Genomic DNA, 18249 nt, shown 5'->3' with positions numbered 1-18249 from the left:
TGTCTTTTGTATGTACCTCAGCTAACTGCTGTTTTTTGTGCTCTACTTTTGAATGATCCATTTGCTCGTAAATGCTTCACCTGGATTCTCTGTTCTCCACTGTCAGTCTAGACCCTCTCGGGTCACCACCGAAAATCACCACTGGCTTCAGTGCCTGCCTCACCTCTGTCATTCACCACTCCACACACCACCTCTATCTGCATCGTCCTTCTCTGCTTCCCCTCGTGCCTGTAGTCAGCTAAGTTCCATGCTCACTCCGAGTCCAGCCACAGTTTAGTTTGTCGGTCTGTAGGTGTATGTCCTTGTGAGTGTTTAAATCCAGTGTCCTGTTCTGCTGTTTTGACATCGAGTAATATTCCTGGTAATTAGTATTCTCCTTTATAATTTTTGTAACTCGGTTCAACCTACTACCCAGGTCAGTTGTTTCTTTCTTTGTTGAGACTAAGGGTGAGGTGTACCAGTTTTCCCCATCAGTCCCACTGGGGTCTCCGTTAGCTTCACTTGCAGCAACTGCTTCTCAGTTCCACAAGTTTTAACTTAATACTTCCAGATGTAGTTTTTTTTTCTGGTGATTTTTGTACATTTATGTTTACTCCAAATGTCTGTCTGCTGTGTCCTATACCAGTATTATAACAGAACTAATAGAATCAAGCGGCCAAAAGTCACTTGTGACTTCATGCATGTTTTGGCTGTACCTGCAGAATTCATACGTTAATTAGACACACGTTGTCTACCAGGATAAAATGACAAAGTGAAAGCATTTTAATATCAAAAAAGTGTCAACATTTAGAATTCATTGTGACCACATCATGTTCTGCAAAAACACTTTTCTGGCCCATTATACAACACCAAAACTAATCAACAGGAAGAGGAGAATATGATCATGTTAATCATTTTCTGCCTGCATGGTGGATTATTATTGTAATCATGAATTATCTGGATTTTCTTCCAATCGTACTTCAGTATTTGCAGCCTCTGCTTGCCTAAATTCTGCTATTTCTGCAGTGTAGGCTTTTAGCTACTTCCATGTCAAAGCAATTAACAAACACCTGTAACTATTGGGTTTAAACTTACACTAAATCAGTAGATGAAACTCCATTCATAGTTCTGTTAAGGTTTGACTGCTGTCTCTAGCAGAGTACTGTCATATTAGACACTCTAAGGGCAGAGATTTGGATGTTTTGATCTTTCCTTTTCCACTCTGTCTCCTGATCTAGCAGGATGCTAATTTAAAAACAAGCCGTGAAGGCTGGTCATTTTTCTTTGCAAGGTGCATCACAATTGGCTGCATCATTACTTTTTATAGTTTATGATATTCAGTGTTTGGAGATTGCGAGAGATCCCTCAGTTTGATTACATTTGGTGTGCAATTAATCTTTCCACTGGAATCTAATGTCACACATAATCAACTCTGAGCAGGTGCAGATAGAAGGCCTAAGGGCAGCCGAGGTGTTCACATCTGAGACAGGACTGGTTGACCTGCTTGTACAAACCCAATTCCAATGAAGTTGGGACGTTGTCCATCCATCCATCCATCCATCCATCCTCTATACACCGCTTTATCCTCACTAGGGTCGTGGGGGGTGCTGGAGCCTATCCCAGCTGACTCGGGGTGAAGGCAGGGGACACCCAGGACAGGTCGCCAGTCTGTCACAGGGCTACATATATACAGACAGACAATCACACACACATTCACACCTACGGGCAATTTAGAGTACTCAATTAACCTCAGCATATTTTTGGACTGTGGGAGGAAGCCGGAGTACCCGGAGAAAACCCATGCGTGCACAGGGAGAACATGCAAACTCCATGCAGAAATATCCCAGTCCCAGGCCGGGATTTGAACCGGGGATCTTCTTTCTGCAAGGCGAAAATGCTAACCACTCCCACACTGTGCAGCCCCAAGTCAAGATATGTTTATATATTATATTTTGCAGCCCATACCGGGAAATCAACCTACAAAATTCTGATTGTCGGAATATGACTTGGAAAACTTTTCAAATCAATACCGAGTGTGACTATGCTTTCTTTTTAAACACCACAAGCTGCTTTCTGTACACATGCACTCAGTTTTTCAAGGTGCTTGGTCAGTATGGTGTTTCTGCCACAGTTCTCTTGTGAACTGAAGCTGTTTCAGTGTCTCCTGTCTGGTCATGAAACCCAAGTCTGATGAACATGATGGGGCCATACCGGTCATAGCAGGACACTGGGCTTTACTTGCCACTGATTATAGTACTATGAGTCAAGCTGGACAGTTAGGTTTGGTGTCACGGTGGTTAATGTATTACTGACACCAAGCAAAAACCTTGATGGAATATCATGCATAAAGGCCTCTACACACTGTGCGATTTTAACAGTTTTACAAGTTCACAGCGTGCTACACTGTACAACAGGAATCTAATAATCTTTGGCCGCAACATAAAATTTGCTCTGTGCAGACTGCATGATGAAAATGCAAGTTGAATCTCAGCCTATGATGTACGTGAGTCCACAAGAATAAAATATCATGTTTGTTTCTTTTGCTTTATTGTCATGAGATCAAAAGTACAGTTATGAAATGTGAAGCTCTCTTTTAATCAAATTGCTGTTTTTGCCAAAACTATCAGCACATCCCCAACCATAACAAGCTATTTTTGTAGCATTACCAAAACAAAGCTTAGCTATAGCACCAGCAGATGATAAAATTCACATCGATGAGCTACAACATCACAACCACTGACAAATGAAGTACATAACATTGATCATCTCATCACAATGCAATGTTCTGCTGGAAAACCTTGGATCCTGGCAATCATGTGGATTCTACTTTGTCCGGTACTTACTGTGAAGCTCTTTGAATGTGAGAATGATTATTCACAACATGCTCAAGTTCATGTATTCATGTAGAATATTTATCATATGACTTATGTCAGTTTTTGACTGATCAAAATGATGTAATTTTTAATGTCATGTCCATGTGGAATTTACAACAGCACCTGCTAACAATTCAGGCAAGTTGATACTGCTCAGATTTTTTTAAATATTATTTTTAGCCTGAGGTGCATTTATATGATGTTCAAAACTCAAAGAAGTTCAAGTCATGGATTAGGGTCAAGGTTGCCTGAGGTGTAGTGTGACTCTACTGCACACATTCAATATCTGATCTTCCAGTTATTACAAAAAGTGAAAGAGCACCCTCTGTGTATCACCATACATGATGATATTGTCAGAGGTCTAATTTTAGGCTGTTATGCACTACAGAGAAAGTCAAAGATTAGATTACAGGATTGTCACAACATGGAAAATACATAAATCTGCCCCTCTATGATGTGCATAAGGAAACAAGTTTTTTTTTTTGTTGTTTGTTTTTTAACATTCCATTTGAGTCACTTGTCCCTTTTCTCTCCACTGGCTGGTTTCTGGTTATTCAAGTCAGTTAATGGTTGATCAGTTAAGAACTTTACAGCATGAAACCTGCATGAACTTTCACTGAACACATCTTTGTTAGTAAAATCTTGACTTTTCCTGAGCAATCTGACCTTTTGACAAAGACTGCAGACGGTAATGGAGAAATGTGGAACTGAACATTTGCTGTTCTTAGTGTGTTTCAGGAAAAAATAAATCTATTTTATTGACATAACATTTTAATGTACTTCCAGAGCACTGTTTTCAGAAGAAAGAGCTATGTTTAGACAATCTTGCAATTGAGCTTAATTCCATTTTTGTTTTCATTTATTTGTGCAGACAGAACATTTCCACAGAGGTCATATCACACAAGTTAAATACAGTGCCTTTGTTTTTAGTTATCATACAAGTCACCTTTTGTTATAATTCAGTTCACCACTACCATGACCCCGACCTCCTCCCGTTTTAAAAAAATTTTCACTTACACATTGATTCTATAATTTCATTTACAGACGCTGATTTCCAAAGCAACGTACATCTGAGAGTAGATACAACACAAGCAAAGATCTTGTCAGGAGAAAACAACTTGGACAATCATTAAAGAAGATAATAAAAAGAAAATATTTGTATTTTTTTTCTCTGTAATAGAGAGGAACAACACAAACAATAAAAGCACATGGAAAAATTTTAGCGCAGCAGCTTAGCACATGTGCCTTTCTTTGTACAGGATTGACAGTAATATTCGTTCATTTCACCGAATCAGTTCCTATAGTCTCAATAGAATCAGTTGTATCTTTAACTTTAAATGATAAAAGATCAGTGCCCTGTAAAAAAATGGATTTTTTGTTCCTCAGCCAACTGCTGGATAATGTGATACTCATGCTGTCCAGGATGCTGTCCAGTTCGTAACTTTTTATTTTTAAGCTTCTCCCAGTAATGGCTCCAGTTTCCATCACTGTCTGCACCAAAACCAAACACACGGACCTTGGAACACAAAAATGAACATACAATAACTAACAAATCTGCTGCATTATGTAGGACACACCTATTTTATGAATATTTAACATTTCACTTCTGTAATCAAACTACACATACAGCAGTGACGTGGATGAGTCATAGCATTCATATGAAACTGCCTATCAAGCAGCCTATCATCTTGAATAAGAATAGGCAGTCAGATAAGCCTCATGTCGGTCACATCAGGAAGACGATCACAAACATATCTTGTTGCTTATTTTTGAGCACTTATACAGAAACTGACAACTTTGTAGACTTCACAATGAAGAGAAATTAGAAATGAACTTACCTGATCACAGATGTGCAGCGCAAGAACCAAAGCCATAAAGCCAGTGGATGGATACTCGCCCTTTTTATCCAGCCAGATGTCATGAACATACCTCATGAAGGCTGGATTGACCACCATTACCTGTTAGGAATCTGAATTAATGTTTCAACTTATTTTTTATCTATCATTACTTTTGCAGACAGCTCACTGCTGAATGCAGTGAACATAATACTCACCAAATCCTTGTTAGCTTGAACCTTGGATTTTACTGCCGCATATGATCTAGAAACAGCATGAAATGACAAAATCAAATGAACTACTTGATAGACTAATGTTGTGAGCAATCCAAAAGAAAGCTAAAAACTCACAATATGAAAACACACCTCAGGAGACATTTGAAGTAGGTTACGAGATTTCACTTCATTCATTAACTCTATGAACCCTTGGCAATTTTCTTGGTGATTTCAGTATCTTTATGTTTAAGGTTGTGTTGTGTTGTCTGTTTTTCTGTTTCATTTTATTTATTTTTCCCTGAATAACCTTGTCTATCCAAATCTTCCATGATCTCATATGATAATGCAGTTGCAGCTTTTGGTGTAGAAGCCTTTGTATGAACAATAGAAATCATATTTACAATGAAATGGTTATGTTTTCACATGTAGTAGTAAGCCTTGAGGAATATGAAACTAAATGTCGGCCGTCAACTTCAGAAAAGTGGAGTGGGGTCTTGATGATTTGCTTTCATTCATTAATGCCTGTTTGTTAGATTACACTGAACACATCTTCATAGAAATGGGGAAAAATCATATGCATGTAGTGAATAAGAATATGACTCACTTTCCAGTAAATCCTGTTGTGAAGGCCATGATGAGCCACTCAAGATCCTGTATCTTGAATGGAAACAGCACAAGATGAGTGGTGTTGTCTAAATCCACGGCACTCTCTGGATACATGACACGATGAGTTGTTCTGGTCCCAACATCTTCCTCATAGCCGTTGATACGACCAAAGTTCATTCTAAGAAGTACACACCAGAATACTTCTTATGTCACTTTTTAAAAAAATAGTTGATGACTAAAGAAGAGTTCTCTGAGCTTAATATTTACCTTATGACGACATCATGGAAATCTATCAGAGGTCCGTAGTGTGATCGCTTTAAATTAACAGAATTTCCCACCACAGCACAAGTCCTGCAGCAGTCAGGGCTGGGTTCTGTTAGATCTGGAGTTGGTGGGAACATCTGAAACAGCCTCTCTACTGTTGTTTTATAGGTGCTGAAGCTGCGCCTTTCATTCTGTAAGCGCTGACAGAAATACCAGACATACTCTGTTGTTAAACCAGTTATCATTTGCATTTTGTGAGCAAACAGGCATACAAGAACATTTGTATTTCTACTTCTCTTTTACCAATGAGAATCAGTTGCGAGTTCTGAAGCTGGTTTAACTTGCGAACAGTCTAGGAGCCTGCTGCTTTTCCACAGGTTAGACGCTCTGTGCGGAAAATACACCTTCTCGCCTACTCGGAGGTGGACCATGTCCCTCCTCATCCATATGTATGAGAATGAGTCAAATCAGAGTCTTTATGGAGTCACATCATTATGGCATTGCATATCTGTTCAAAGACTGGTGTCTTCATTGAACTTTCGCTGAGGACCACAGTACAAAGAGAAGGTTTGTCTTTCCCAAGACAAAAAGATTTTCTTGATCTTTAATTAGAATTCAGCCAACATTTATAAACACTGCTGCAAATGGCAATCCTGAGTTTCTGAATTTTCTGTAATGGGATCATTGAAACCCACGTGTCTTTGCCACGACAAATAATCATGCATTGTCATATATGTATATATGAATAAAAAAAATAGAACAAGTGCAGTGTTTTACATTTTCACTTAACACAGCAGGTAGGGACAGTTTGGCTCATAAGGAAGAAAGCAGTGACAAGCTCAGATTCTTGCAGTCAGTCTACCAAGTTCCAGTGTAGATTTTGGGAGGAAAGGAAAAGGGATATATATATATATATCCTGACAGAGAACCAGCTGTTTGGCTGTCGAAGGACTGCTTTAAAATTATACACTGGCTGGGTATAAAACAACCTGCCTTGGTGGAAAACAGGTTTCAGATTCTCATCTGATAACTGCAGGATGATTTTTATTGGCAGGTGAGTGACTTACCTTCCACCAGTTGAAGGCATCCTCTGACAGGTTGTAGTTCACAGACAAAAATGGGTCCACAGAACTGGTGAAACTTTGCATGAGCAACAGCTTATCTTCTGATAAACACTTCTCACAAGCACATGGGCTTTGTTGTAGAGAGTGGAACCAGACAGTTAAGTTGAAGTGGGTTCTTATGAACAGACTAACCCCGGTGAGAAACAGCAGTAAAATAAACACCTTAAATTTGGACTTCATCTTGGATTTGTTGACACTTGTGACTGGAAAACAGGTCCAGTCTGTGGACAAAGTGTGTGGTGAAATGCACAAGTAAGTCTACAGTTATGAATAAATAAACACTGTCACCATTTATTCATAGCCATACTCAGCAAAAGGAGTGAGAGAGCTGAGTCGTGGATTCATAATATTAACTTAATGAAGAATAAAAACAACAACAATAATAATTAGAGATAATTGATGATGATTATTATTGTTATTAATATTTTTATTATTGGCTACAGTGTTCACTTGATTCCTGTGGGACATATTCCTACTCAGTCACAAATAAACTGATCATACATTTTTCAAATTGAAATCAAATAAAGTAATAATCGTACTTTTTAAACAAGAAACATCACTTTAAATGTGGAAATGTTTATTTAATTGATCTTACCTTAAATGAGAATCAATCAAGTTCTGGAAAAAAAAAAATCATGAATGTGCAAATGTTTTCTATCAGTATCAGAGGATGATAACTGTCTGACAGTTTGACTTCCAGACAACTGGCTGCAACTTCTTATTTGAAGGTTTTCTGTGATGATGACACATCAGTGGCAAAGGGGAGGAGAGGTGTGGTTCTTGCATATGTGCTTAACAACAAACACTGGTGATGAGGAAGAACTTTTTTTCGACACATGTAGTGTTGAGTTTTTAACCTCAACCTTATCTGACATTATACAAATGATACACAGATGATTTTTTAGCTCATCACACTCACAAAATCCCCTTTGTATGAAACTGAATTTCTTACCAACCGTAAAATTAATTGATTTCTTGTTAGAAGATTCAATCTGTAAAGAGACAAGTTTCTTCTTGAACTCACTGAAGTCGAGAGAATTTAAGGTAAAAGCATGAAAATTTAGATGAGAATCAAAAGTAAACCGGTTTAACAACCTACCTTTGCTTTTGCATTGTCACTGCAATTCAACCAGTCATAAAGGAGATGTGGTGTGACACACCCAAAATAGAGAATCAGATTGAAATATCGGTAGCACTTTATAACACGGCCCGTGTTTTACAGAGTCGTTTCCCGTCTCTTACAGTGTAGTTTCCTCAATTTTGAAGGTAACTGTCAGACATGTACATGTCATTTCGCGCAACCTGAGGAGTACTTACACTTGTGTCTGACAGTGTAAGTGCTGTTGTCTTACAGTGTAGTTTGACGTGTCTTAATGTGTAGTTTCCTCAACTGTGGAGGTAACTCTCATAAATGTAGCATGACATTTTGCGGACTCTTATGGGGTACTAACGCTGGTGTCTTATACTGTAGTTTGACGTGTTTTAATGCGTAGTTTCCTTAATTGTGGGTGTAACTCTCATAAATGTAGCATGACATTGTGCGGACTCTTATGGGGTACTAACGCTGGTGTCTTACAGTGTAAGTCCTGGAGTCTTACACTGTAGTTTCCCGTGTTTTACCATGTACTTATCAAAACAGTGTCATTTTCCTGAACATATGCCTTTACTGTACAAACCTTGACGTGCGACTTCCTCTTAAGAATCACCATGGACCCCTACAGAGTGTGTAGACCAATGATAAACTGAAATACTGTAAGGTATTGATGAGTATGTGTTTCACATAATAATGACAAGACATGCAGACGTACAAAACATCTTTATTTATTTAATATCTTTATTTTTCAGAGACACCAATTCACCTTTTAAAGTTACCCAGCCCTTAAGATCACCCTTGTCTTTCCTTACTGTCTAACTATCCAGTACTTCCACTGCAACAACCCAGCACTTTACCTGTAACTACTGGTCAACAACTGGGAACCGGGCTGTATTATAAAGTGAACACTTGTTGGCTTCACTTACTGTCTAACTACTGAGTACTTTACCTGCAACTACTGGTCAACAACTGGGAACCGGGCCGTATTATGAAGTGAACACTTGTTGGCTTCACTTACTGTCTAACTACTGAGTACTTTACCTGCAACTTTTAAATTCACGCTCTCTTTCCAGTAAAACTTTTATTATTAATGAGTTGATTGTAGATAACCATGTTGACTTCTTGTTTTTAACTGAAACTTGGCTGGGGGCAGATGCATCAGCAGTTCTCGCAGAGGCCTCCCCACCAAATTTTAACTCCGTGTTTTCATTAAGGCATGGTAGGAGAGGTGGTGGCACTGCATCAATCATTTCTGGTTTATTCTCAATTAAAGAAATTTTATTTGATCAGTACACCACTTTCGAATACCATGCCTTTACTTTTAACAATCCCTCAATTTTATGCATCACAATATACAGACCACCAAAACAATGTGCTGCTTTTAACTCACAACAGGGGACACACTCTGGACCTGGTCATTAGTCACGGTCCTCTGTCCATCGGTATGTCCTCTGTTGTTGACTTGGCTGTGTCCGACCATTTCTGTGTGTTTTTTGGAGTCACTGGTTTTATCCAACAGGAGGCCCCTGTGAGAACTGTGAGGAAGCGCTATTTGACTTCTGAAGTGGCTGCAGATTTTTTAGGCATTTTAGAGAACTATCCTCCTGCTTTTCTACCAGCTCCCTGCGATTTTATTGTTGACTATTTTAACTGTAAACTCAAGTCAAGCCTCGACTCAGCTGCTCCATTTGTAACAAAACAGATACATATTAAAAACATACCACCATGGAGGACTGAGGAAACAAAAACACTGAAGAGGAAATGCAGAGCAGTGGAGAGAAAATGGAGGAAAAACAAATTGACAGTAAATTATCAAATATTTCGTGATCTAGTAAAAACATACAACAGTGCACTTAAGCAAGCCCGAAACAACTACTTCTCAAAACTGATTGCCAGTCACAAAAACAATACAAAATTTCTTTTCTCAACCATCGACAAACTACTCAACCCCACTTCCAATAATTATAAGGGCATCATAAGTAACACACTCTGTGAGGAATTTGCAGTCCACTTCGGAAGGAAGACAGAGTCGATTAGATCTAGCATTTTATCAAATCTGAAAACTGCCTCTACTTTTACTGCTTCTGCGACTCTGTCTTTAACTGAGGAAACACTGGACAGTTTTGACCTGGTTGATGCAAGCACATTTGGTGGAATTTTATCCCAAATGAACCCAACAACCTGTCTTTTAGATCCCATCCCCACTTCATTTTTTAAGACATTTTGTGGGCATCTTGAAGACGAGCTTTTAAACATCATGAATTGCTCCCTTCAGACAGGGGTCTTCCCTGCTGCTTTTAAAACAGCAGTGGTGAGACCCCTTCTGAAGAAGACTAATCTGGATCCTGCTATTTTTAATAATGACAGACCAGTATCCAACTTACCATTTTTAAGCAAAGATTTAGAGAAAATTGTTTTTACTCAGCTGAATGCTTTTTTAGAAAGACACAATATTTTAGAAAAATTTCAGTCAGGTTTTAGGACGAACCACAGCACAGAGACGGCTTTGTTAAAAATTGTTAACGACCTCAGGAGTAATTTAGACTCCCATAAACTTTCTGTTCTGGTGCTACTGGACTTAAGTGCAGCCTTTGACACAGTAGATCACCCAACTCTTTTATCTAGACTTAAACACCTGGTCGGCCTCTCTGGGACTGTTTTAAAATGGTTTTACTCCTATCTCTGACAGAAGTTTTCTGGTAAGTTTGGATACATGCTCATCAGATGTCCACAAAATGAAATATGGCGTGCCTCAAGGCTCAAATTTAGGTCCCATTCTTTTTAACTTATACATGCTCCCACTTGGAGATGTCATCAGGAGACACAGAATCAGTTTTCACAGTTACGCTGATGACACTCAACTTTACATTGCCATGTCTCCTGATGACACAGGGCCAGTCGATGCCCTTTTTAACTGTATTTTAGACATCAAATCTTGGATGGCAGAGAATTTCTTGCAGCTCAACCAGGACAAGACTGAGGTTTTAGTTATCGGCCCTGAAGCCAAGAGAGAGAAACTTTTATTAAAACTGTCTTCGCTATCTTTTAAACCTGCTGTTTCTGTAAAAAATCTGGGCGTCATTTTTGACTCTGAGCTTAATTTTATACCTCACATTAAAGAAGCAACTAAAACAGGTTTTTACCATTTAAAGAATATAGCCAGAGTCCGCCCATTTCTCTCTCTAGCAAACACAGAGATATTAATGCATGCTTTTATTTCTAGTAGAATGGACTACTGTAATGCCCTGCTTTCTGGTCTTCCCAAAAAAACTATCTCTCACCTCCAATTATTGCAGAACTCAGCTGCACGAGTCCTGATGAAGACCAGAAAGCGGGACCACATTACACCAGTTTTAAAATCACTGCATTGGCTCCCTGTGTGCTTCAGGGTAGATTTTAAAAGTATTCTAACAGTTTTTAAATGTATTAATGGTCTTGGGCCTTCATATTTGTCTCATCTACTTTTACCTTATGAACCCTCACGGACCCTCAGGTCCTCTGGCACTGGCCTTTTAACAATTCCCAAGGTGAATACAGTAACTCATGGCGAGGCAGCTTTTCAACATTATGGCCCTCGCCTGTGGAACAGCCTGCCAGAGGACCTGAGGGCTGTAGAGAACGTAGAGACTTTTAAACGCAGGCTCAAGACTCACCTTTTTAAACTGGCTTTTACATAATGCTTTTATTTTATCTGAATGCCTTGATTTATACTGTTTATTCCCTGGTTTTGCTTTTATTTATACATTTATTTTATTATTTTGTATACTATTTTATTATTTCACTATTTTAGTATTTATTTTACTATCTATTTTATCATTTATTTTACTATTTTACTATTCTTTATCTTTTAGTAGCTATTTTATTCTTCAATTTTTAGTTTTACATGTTATTTTTAACACATCTATTTTAGATTCCAGTGTGTCCTCGGTGGGGAGCCGTCTGCATCTGGGGCTTTGCCAGGGCCTGGGCCTAATGGCCCTGGAGCTAGCTGGCCTGTTGGGCCTGACGGGGCCTGCTGCTGCCCCGGGTGCGGGCGGCTCTCATTGATGGTGTTTCCTCTTTCAGGTGCTTCTGCTCTCAGCCAACAGACACTATTATTTCTTTTACTAAAGTGTGTGTGTGTGTGTGTGTGTGTTCTTAGGAAGTATGTTGTGGGGCAGGGTTTGGGAGGGATGTGGGCCATTGTCTTTTTATTGTTTGTTTTTAACTTGTTAAGCACTTTGTGCTACTTTTGTATGAAAAGTGCTATAGAAATAAACTCTGATTGATTGAACTACTGGTCAACAACTGGGAACCGGGCCGTATTATAAAGTGAACACTTGTTGGCTTCACTTACTGTGCAACTATTGAGTACTTTGCCTGTAACTACCTTCCCTACCTATGCAGGTACCGAGTACTTACACTCTTAAGTACCCATGGCCTGTCTGTAAGTACAAAGGGGTCTGTAACATTGTTTCCATTATTAAATAAATTTATTTTGAAAATAACCAATTCACAAACCAGAGCAAAATAATAAAAACATTATGCATTATTGATAACTCTTACTTATAAGAAAAAAAATTCTATTTATTTAAACTAACTATAGGAAAGTACTACATAAGCTAAACCACTATATAAATAATATTCAACTACTATATACAAAAGTACCGCTAAATTTCACAAAAACATAATTGTGCCCAATTCCCCAAAACAAAAATGCCACACAAACTCCACTAAAAATTAGAACTATAAACAATATTTGTTCATTCACATAGATAATCTACTTTTTAGACCTTTTCTTTTTTGCTTTCTGCTTCTTCTTCTTCTTTTTCTTGGGCTTCTTCTTCTTCTTCCTTTCGTCCTCTGATGAGGAACTTATTGCCGACGATCTAGTTGAGACGTCTTTCGGTTTTGCTGTTGTCGGTAGAAAAAACAATACATTTTAATTAATGTCATTAATGTATTACAGCTTGATCAATGACCACATCACATGTTTAAGGCTTACAAGTATGTGTAAGGCTGTCTGAGCTTTGTCCATTACTGTATTTTCAGTGGTCTGGCTGCTGGTTCCAGCTGGGAAAAAGAAAGAAAATGACAACAAATGTGACTGAATGAAATGTACCTACAGTGCTTCACCAAGCTTAAATTTAAACCTCATTTTGCGACATTTTGATTTTGCGACAACTGCGAATAAAAGTATTGGTGCATGGGCGTAACCACCATCTCAGAAGTGAGGGGGACAAATTTTTCAGAGCGATTTATCATTCTCTTACATTCAATTGCACCGTCCTTAGTGGCTAAAGAACCACATAATCCCTAACAGCCACAGTACAATACCAGGGGACCAACTAGGCTAGTTCTTTAAACTATAAAGTATAAAACTTTAAACTATAAAATCTAAAGTTTTAGTGGCCAAACTCTAGTTGAGTTGACAACAACGTCCCTTGAACATCTACTGGACAAGTAGCCAAAGGTGCCAAACACTGAACATGAAATGATCAGTACTGCCTGGTTTCTCCCTGCAATAGATATCTTATTTTCAGGAAGTTATAATCTCTCCTTACCTGTAAAGACCCTACATCCTTGTCCCTGCTGCTGGCCTCTGATCCATCTCCTCCCTGACTCTGCTCTTTCTGTTATGGCAATAAACATAAAACATGTGGTAAGAAAAATTCTGAAATAGCATTAGGAAGAGTAAAAATTGCAGTAGAATTTAACCTCAAAATCACTTTACCCATAGATACACATTTTTTTCTCAGCCACTTATATATTTTTTTTTTCACCTCTGCAGACCCTGCATGGTCAACATTACTGCTGGCCACTGCCTCTGGTCCATCTCCTGCCTGACTCTGCTCTTTGTTATGGAAATAATCATTAAAAAATCTGAAAATCAAAATTCTGAGATAGAATTTGAAAGAGAAGGAGTAAAAAATAGTTGTAAATTTAACCACTTTTATACCATAGATAGCCTATTCTTTTTTCTCCTCCCTGACTCTCCTCTTTTGGGACCAAAAGACTTAAATACATGGAGAGCAATTGTGAGCACATCTTCTGCCCAGAAATGAAAGAGGACTGGGTTTATTCCAAGAATAAACTAATTAGCAGTGATGTAACGGAGGCAACAGCATTTAAATTATTGTTAACTAGCTTAACATATTGATATATTGCCACATTTAACCTTGTCATCATTTAGCTAACAAGTCTAACATTGTTTACATCCAACAAGGTCACACAACTTACACGGTTTGTTTGGAAAGAACTGTGTAAAGTTTTTTGCTTCTTGCTAGCTCTGGCTGGTTTGCTAAACATTACTCCAGAAGCACGTTCAGCACTGCTCAGCACAGCAGCACGTCTCCTGTGGAACACCTGCGTTAGCATGCGCTCATGGTGCATTCACAGACGGCTCGGGAAAACACGTTACTGGATGCTAATAACGGGTTTAGCTGTTGTAACGGCTGAAAAAAGTGCGGGGGACAGAGAGGACAGATGTGGAAAGTGCGGGGGACATGTCCCACGCGTACCCCGCGTCCGTTACGCCCATGTATTGGTCTAATAAAGGATAACCTGCCGATGCGTCTATCAAAGCGCCATACAGGCCAATATTTCTTCTATTTGTCCAATGTCCACTTGCACGTGGCGGCCTCGTTATATTGGCTAGCGTTAGCATGGTGTTGCCCACGTACTTAAAATTACGACTGGACGAAATATGTTCAAGCTACTCAGAACGCTGACTCCTGTGAACGCACCTTTAGTATATTTGCCATAAACAAAACAACACTTACCTGAGACACAAAAAATGAAAACGGCTAAGGTGAAACGTTTTTAACACAATGACATTGATATGCTGCTGCTGCTGCTGCTGCTGCTGCTTCTTCTTCTTCACGGACTTTCACGTACACACCGGAACCAAACAGCCAATGGGGTATATGCCCGAGCTAGACTGACGTACTTTCGCTAGATTCTCAGACAGCGTAACCACTTCCGGTCACTCGTGTAGCTGCAGAGTAGCTATGGCGTTCTTCAGAGGCTCGCTCCAGGATCTGCCCATAATAGCGATTAACGACGTAAGTCGTTTTATTCAAGCATCGACAAGAGCCGCATCGAGTAAAAAAAGCAAGGGATTCCAACTTTACGTTACAAGCTACATTCACAAGTACAAAGGTAAGACCTGAAACGGTGTTGTTTTTAGCATTAGCTAGCATACGTCGGAGATTTATCACAATAATCAGGGTTACATATTCATAATAATGACATTCCAAGTAACGTTACAAGGATCATCACTACTTTAACGTTATAGCTACTGCAGGAGTGATCTATTTTCCTCCAGAGCAAGATCAACCACTGCAGGATTTAGGAGAGGCGTAGTCATGGTGACCAGCAGAATTTATGCTCGCTGCTGCTGCCTCCTCCGGTGCATCCTCGGGCTCCGAGTCCACCGCCACTACCGCCGGTCCCTCTGTTCTCTGCCAAACCCCCGGTCTTTGTGGGGGTAAGAAAAAAGAGTTCCATTCAAACAGCGAGGGCACAACTCCTTTCTTCAAGAGCCGCTGCCCTGCTGTGTCACGGAAATCATCCGGAGTAAAATGCCGGCTGCAAACCCGGGTACGGTCGGTGATCGTGAAGTTGTCCCGGCGAATAGCAACTTTCCACTTTCTTCTCGTCTCGGGATCAGCAGGCACAGAGTGAAAACTGAGAACAGAATTATATTGACTGGATGCCTGACACAGCGGAGCAGAACAATGCTCCGCTGAAGTACTATTTACTACTCGGTGCAGTTTCATTTTTAAAAAAATCTATCCTCCATCTTGTCTCAATATGTTAAGCCTGCAGTAGCTATAACATTAAAGTAGTGATGATCCTTGTAACGTTACTTGGAATGTCATTATTATGAATATGTAACCCTGATTATCGTGATAAATCTCCGACGTATGCTAGCTAATGCTAAAAACAACACAGTTTCGGTACTTGTGAATGTAGCTTGTAACGTAAAGTTGGAATCCCTTGCTTTTTTACTCGATGCGGCTCTTGTCGATGCTTGAATAAAACGACTTGCGTCGTTAATCGTTATTATGGGCAGATCCTGGAGCGAGCCTCTGAAGAACGCCATAGCTACTCTGCAGCTACACGAGTGACCGGAAGTGTTTACGCTGTCTGAGAATCTAGCGGAAGTACGTCAGTCTAGCTTGGGCATATACCCTATTCCTGGATCTTGAGCATGAACGTGACACAAGGTTAAGTGGAAATCATTCTGACTTCCGCGGGCCTGAATCCCACAAGTTTACTCTGTTTACGGAATCTCTCTTAAACCTAGCAACAGTAGTTTTAAAGGTGTTTACAGATTAACCGAGAGACATTGTCCTACTTCCCGTTCCAAAGTGGACAAAGGATACAGTTTATTTTTTGAGAAGTTCATCTACAGCTATGAAGGTTATTCGCTAACTAGCTTGAGATCTTCTACGATGTAAATGTGGCGCTCATAAAATAGTGTGACCACAGTTATGTGATAAAAATTTAGGATAATTACTAAGTTCATTATTTTGTTTAGTATGTACATGTATGTTGATAATAATTGGGTCTAAATTAATTGCCGTTGTACTACTAAAGCTGAAAGAATGGCACTTCTGTGTAGGCAGCAGTGAGACGGAACCTTTGTTTGTTCTGATTGCACCTGGGACCGGTGTGAGGAGACACACCCCGTGCTCTCTTCAGAAGCAATCAGGAGAGAAACGCGGTGCAGTGAGACTTCATTGTTCCTGCTTTATTCACCTGATACAGGTTGGAAACTGTGAAAAATCTGTAACTGTCTACCTCATAAGGCCACACTTTATTAGGATGATTGTTTGTAAAGCGTTCAGTGGTGAAATGTCGTCAAAACAGTTACATATAAAGACAAAGAAAGTTAGTTGGTCTCGGCGGAGTTTTCTCCTGCTGATGTCATTGCAAGGGCCGCGAAAGTGGTCTGATATGTAGAAAAACAGTAGTAAAGTGTTCTGAAAGCTCCCGTACACTATGAATGTTTAGTATTTACATTGTTAATGAGATTACCATGATTTAAATGTATTTTGTACAACTTATTTAATGCTGTTTATAGTGAGCACTGATTATTCATGATGTGAAAAGGGTTGTTCTGTTAAAACATTTTGTGAAATATGTTAACATAAGCATTTTCAAGTAAATACATTTCAGTAGCCTGTAATTATTACAGAGTAGAGTGTCTAGCTTCTCAAATTTGAAGTGACAGTATGTACTTATTTGAATGATGCTGAAAATAAGCAACACTATACTGTATACTGTAAAAATTAATGCACTTCAATGACTACAAGTGTTTACTGGACGAAGAAAGGTCACTGAGAGAGTGTCTGTGTCAGAATTGGTAACATGTTAGAGTGAAATTGCACTTTATGGAAAGGGTGAGAAAATGGAATGTAGTGATGGACTTTAGTGAACTGAGAACTCAGACAAATATAAAGAACTGAAATGTGAAGAACAGAAATGTGTTTATGAGCTTTGTTGATTTTGAGGTGTTAATAAAACAGAAGCAATATGGGGAGAAACACGGTGCAGTGAGACTTAATTGTTCCTGCTTTATTCACCTGATGCAGGTTGCACACATATTTGTTGCTGTGGACTCACGCCTGAGACCCGTAACATAAACAATGCTAACGTTATGGTTAGATCGCACAGTTTATCCACCTTCTTTCAGTAAGGATGAGTATTTTAATGTATGTTGTATTCTGTAATAAACAACGTTAGCCAATGTTAGCAACAGTTAACACTATACAGGCAGTAGCTAGCCAAGACTGTCCCTTTTTGCCTGAATGAACAACCATAGCACAAGTGTAGCTATAATACATGCACATCTCTGGTTGCATTTGATGCATTAATTATTGTTTTGTCTCTCAGTATCCAACATCATTGACAGAGAGCAGTTTCCCAGAATGACTCTTAACATCAGAATTGAAAACAAAAACAAGCTGCAAGAGACGTGTGGAAGGACAGTAAATTTAACACACATACTTCTTTTTTTCCTCAATCTGTTTCAGGGCCCCTCCCTGAACCACCGTTATTGCCTCTTGGTAAAGGACTGAAAAGGCTCAGACTGCAACCACTGATATCCTCAATGCTGCATGGCTTGTCTGAGCTCTCCATGGTTGACTTCAGGTTCGGATCTGGGCCAAGAGGTTCACCCCTATCATACCAGTGTCCTCCAGTTGTAGCCGTACCCACAAGTCATGTATAACACCCAGATGCACCCGTATTCTCTGAACTGCCATTAGAAGG

General features: G+C 39.3%; 1 protein-coding gene and 1 long non-coding RNA gene across 2 annotated transcripts; both read right to left on the bottom strand.

The window, feature by feature from the left end:
- Positions 1-3666: 3666 nt before the first annotated feature.
- Positions 3667-7076, bottom strand: LOC127536029 (CMP-N-acetylneuraminate-beta-galactosamide-alpha-2,3-sialyltransferase 1-like). Its single transcript, XM_051955232.1, has 6 exons — positions 6840-7076; positions 5776-5972; positions 5507-5686; positions 4906-4951; positions 4691-4810; positions 3667-4368 (listed from the first exon to the last, which is right to left on the bottom strand). The coding sequence occupies exons 1-6, from the start codon at positions 7074-7076 to the stop codon at positions 4201-4203; spliced, it is 948 nt and encodes a 315-aa protein (XP_051811192.1). The 3' UTR covers positions 3667-4200.
- A 1619-nt stretch (positions 7077-8695) lies between these two features.
- LOC127536038 (uncharacterized) lies at positions 8696-8979 on the bottom strand. Its single transcript, XR_007945024.1, has 2 exons — positions 8939-8979; positions 8696-8846 (listed from the first exon to the last, which is right to left on the bottom strand). It is a non-coding gene; the product is annotated as an uncharacterized LOC127536038 (long non-coding RNA).
- Between the last annotated feature and the right edge of the window lie 9270 nt (positions 8980-18249).

Source organism: Acanthochromis polyacanthus, chromosome 11, assembly GCF_021347895.1.
Source record: "Acanthochromis polyacanthus isolate Apoly-LR-REF ecotype Palm Island chromosome 11, KAUST_Apoly_ChrSc, whole genome shotgun sequence".
In the NCBI taxonomy this organism is placed as follows: Eukaryota; Metazoa; Chordata; class Actinopteri; family Pomacentridae; genus Acanthochromis; species Acanthochromis polyacanthus.
This window is presented reverse-complemented; position numbering and strand designations above follow the sequence as displayed.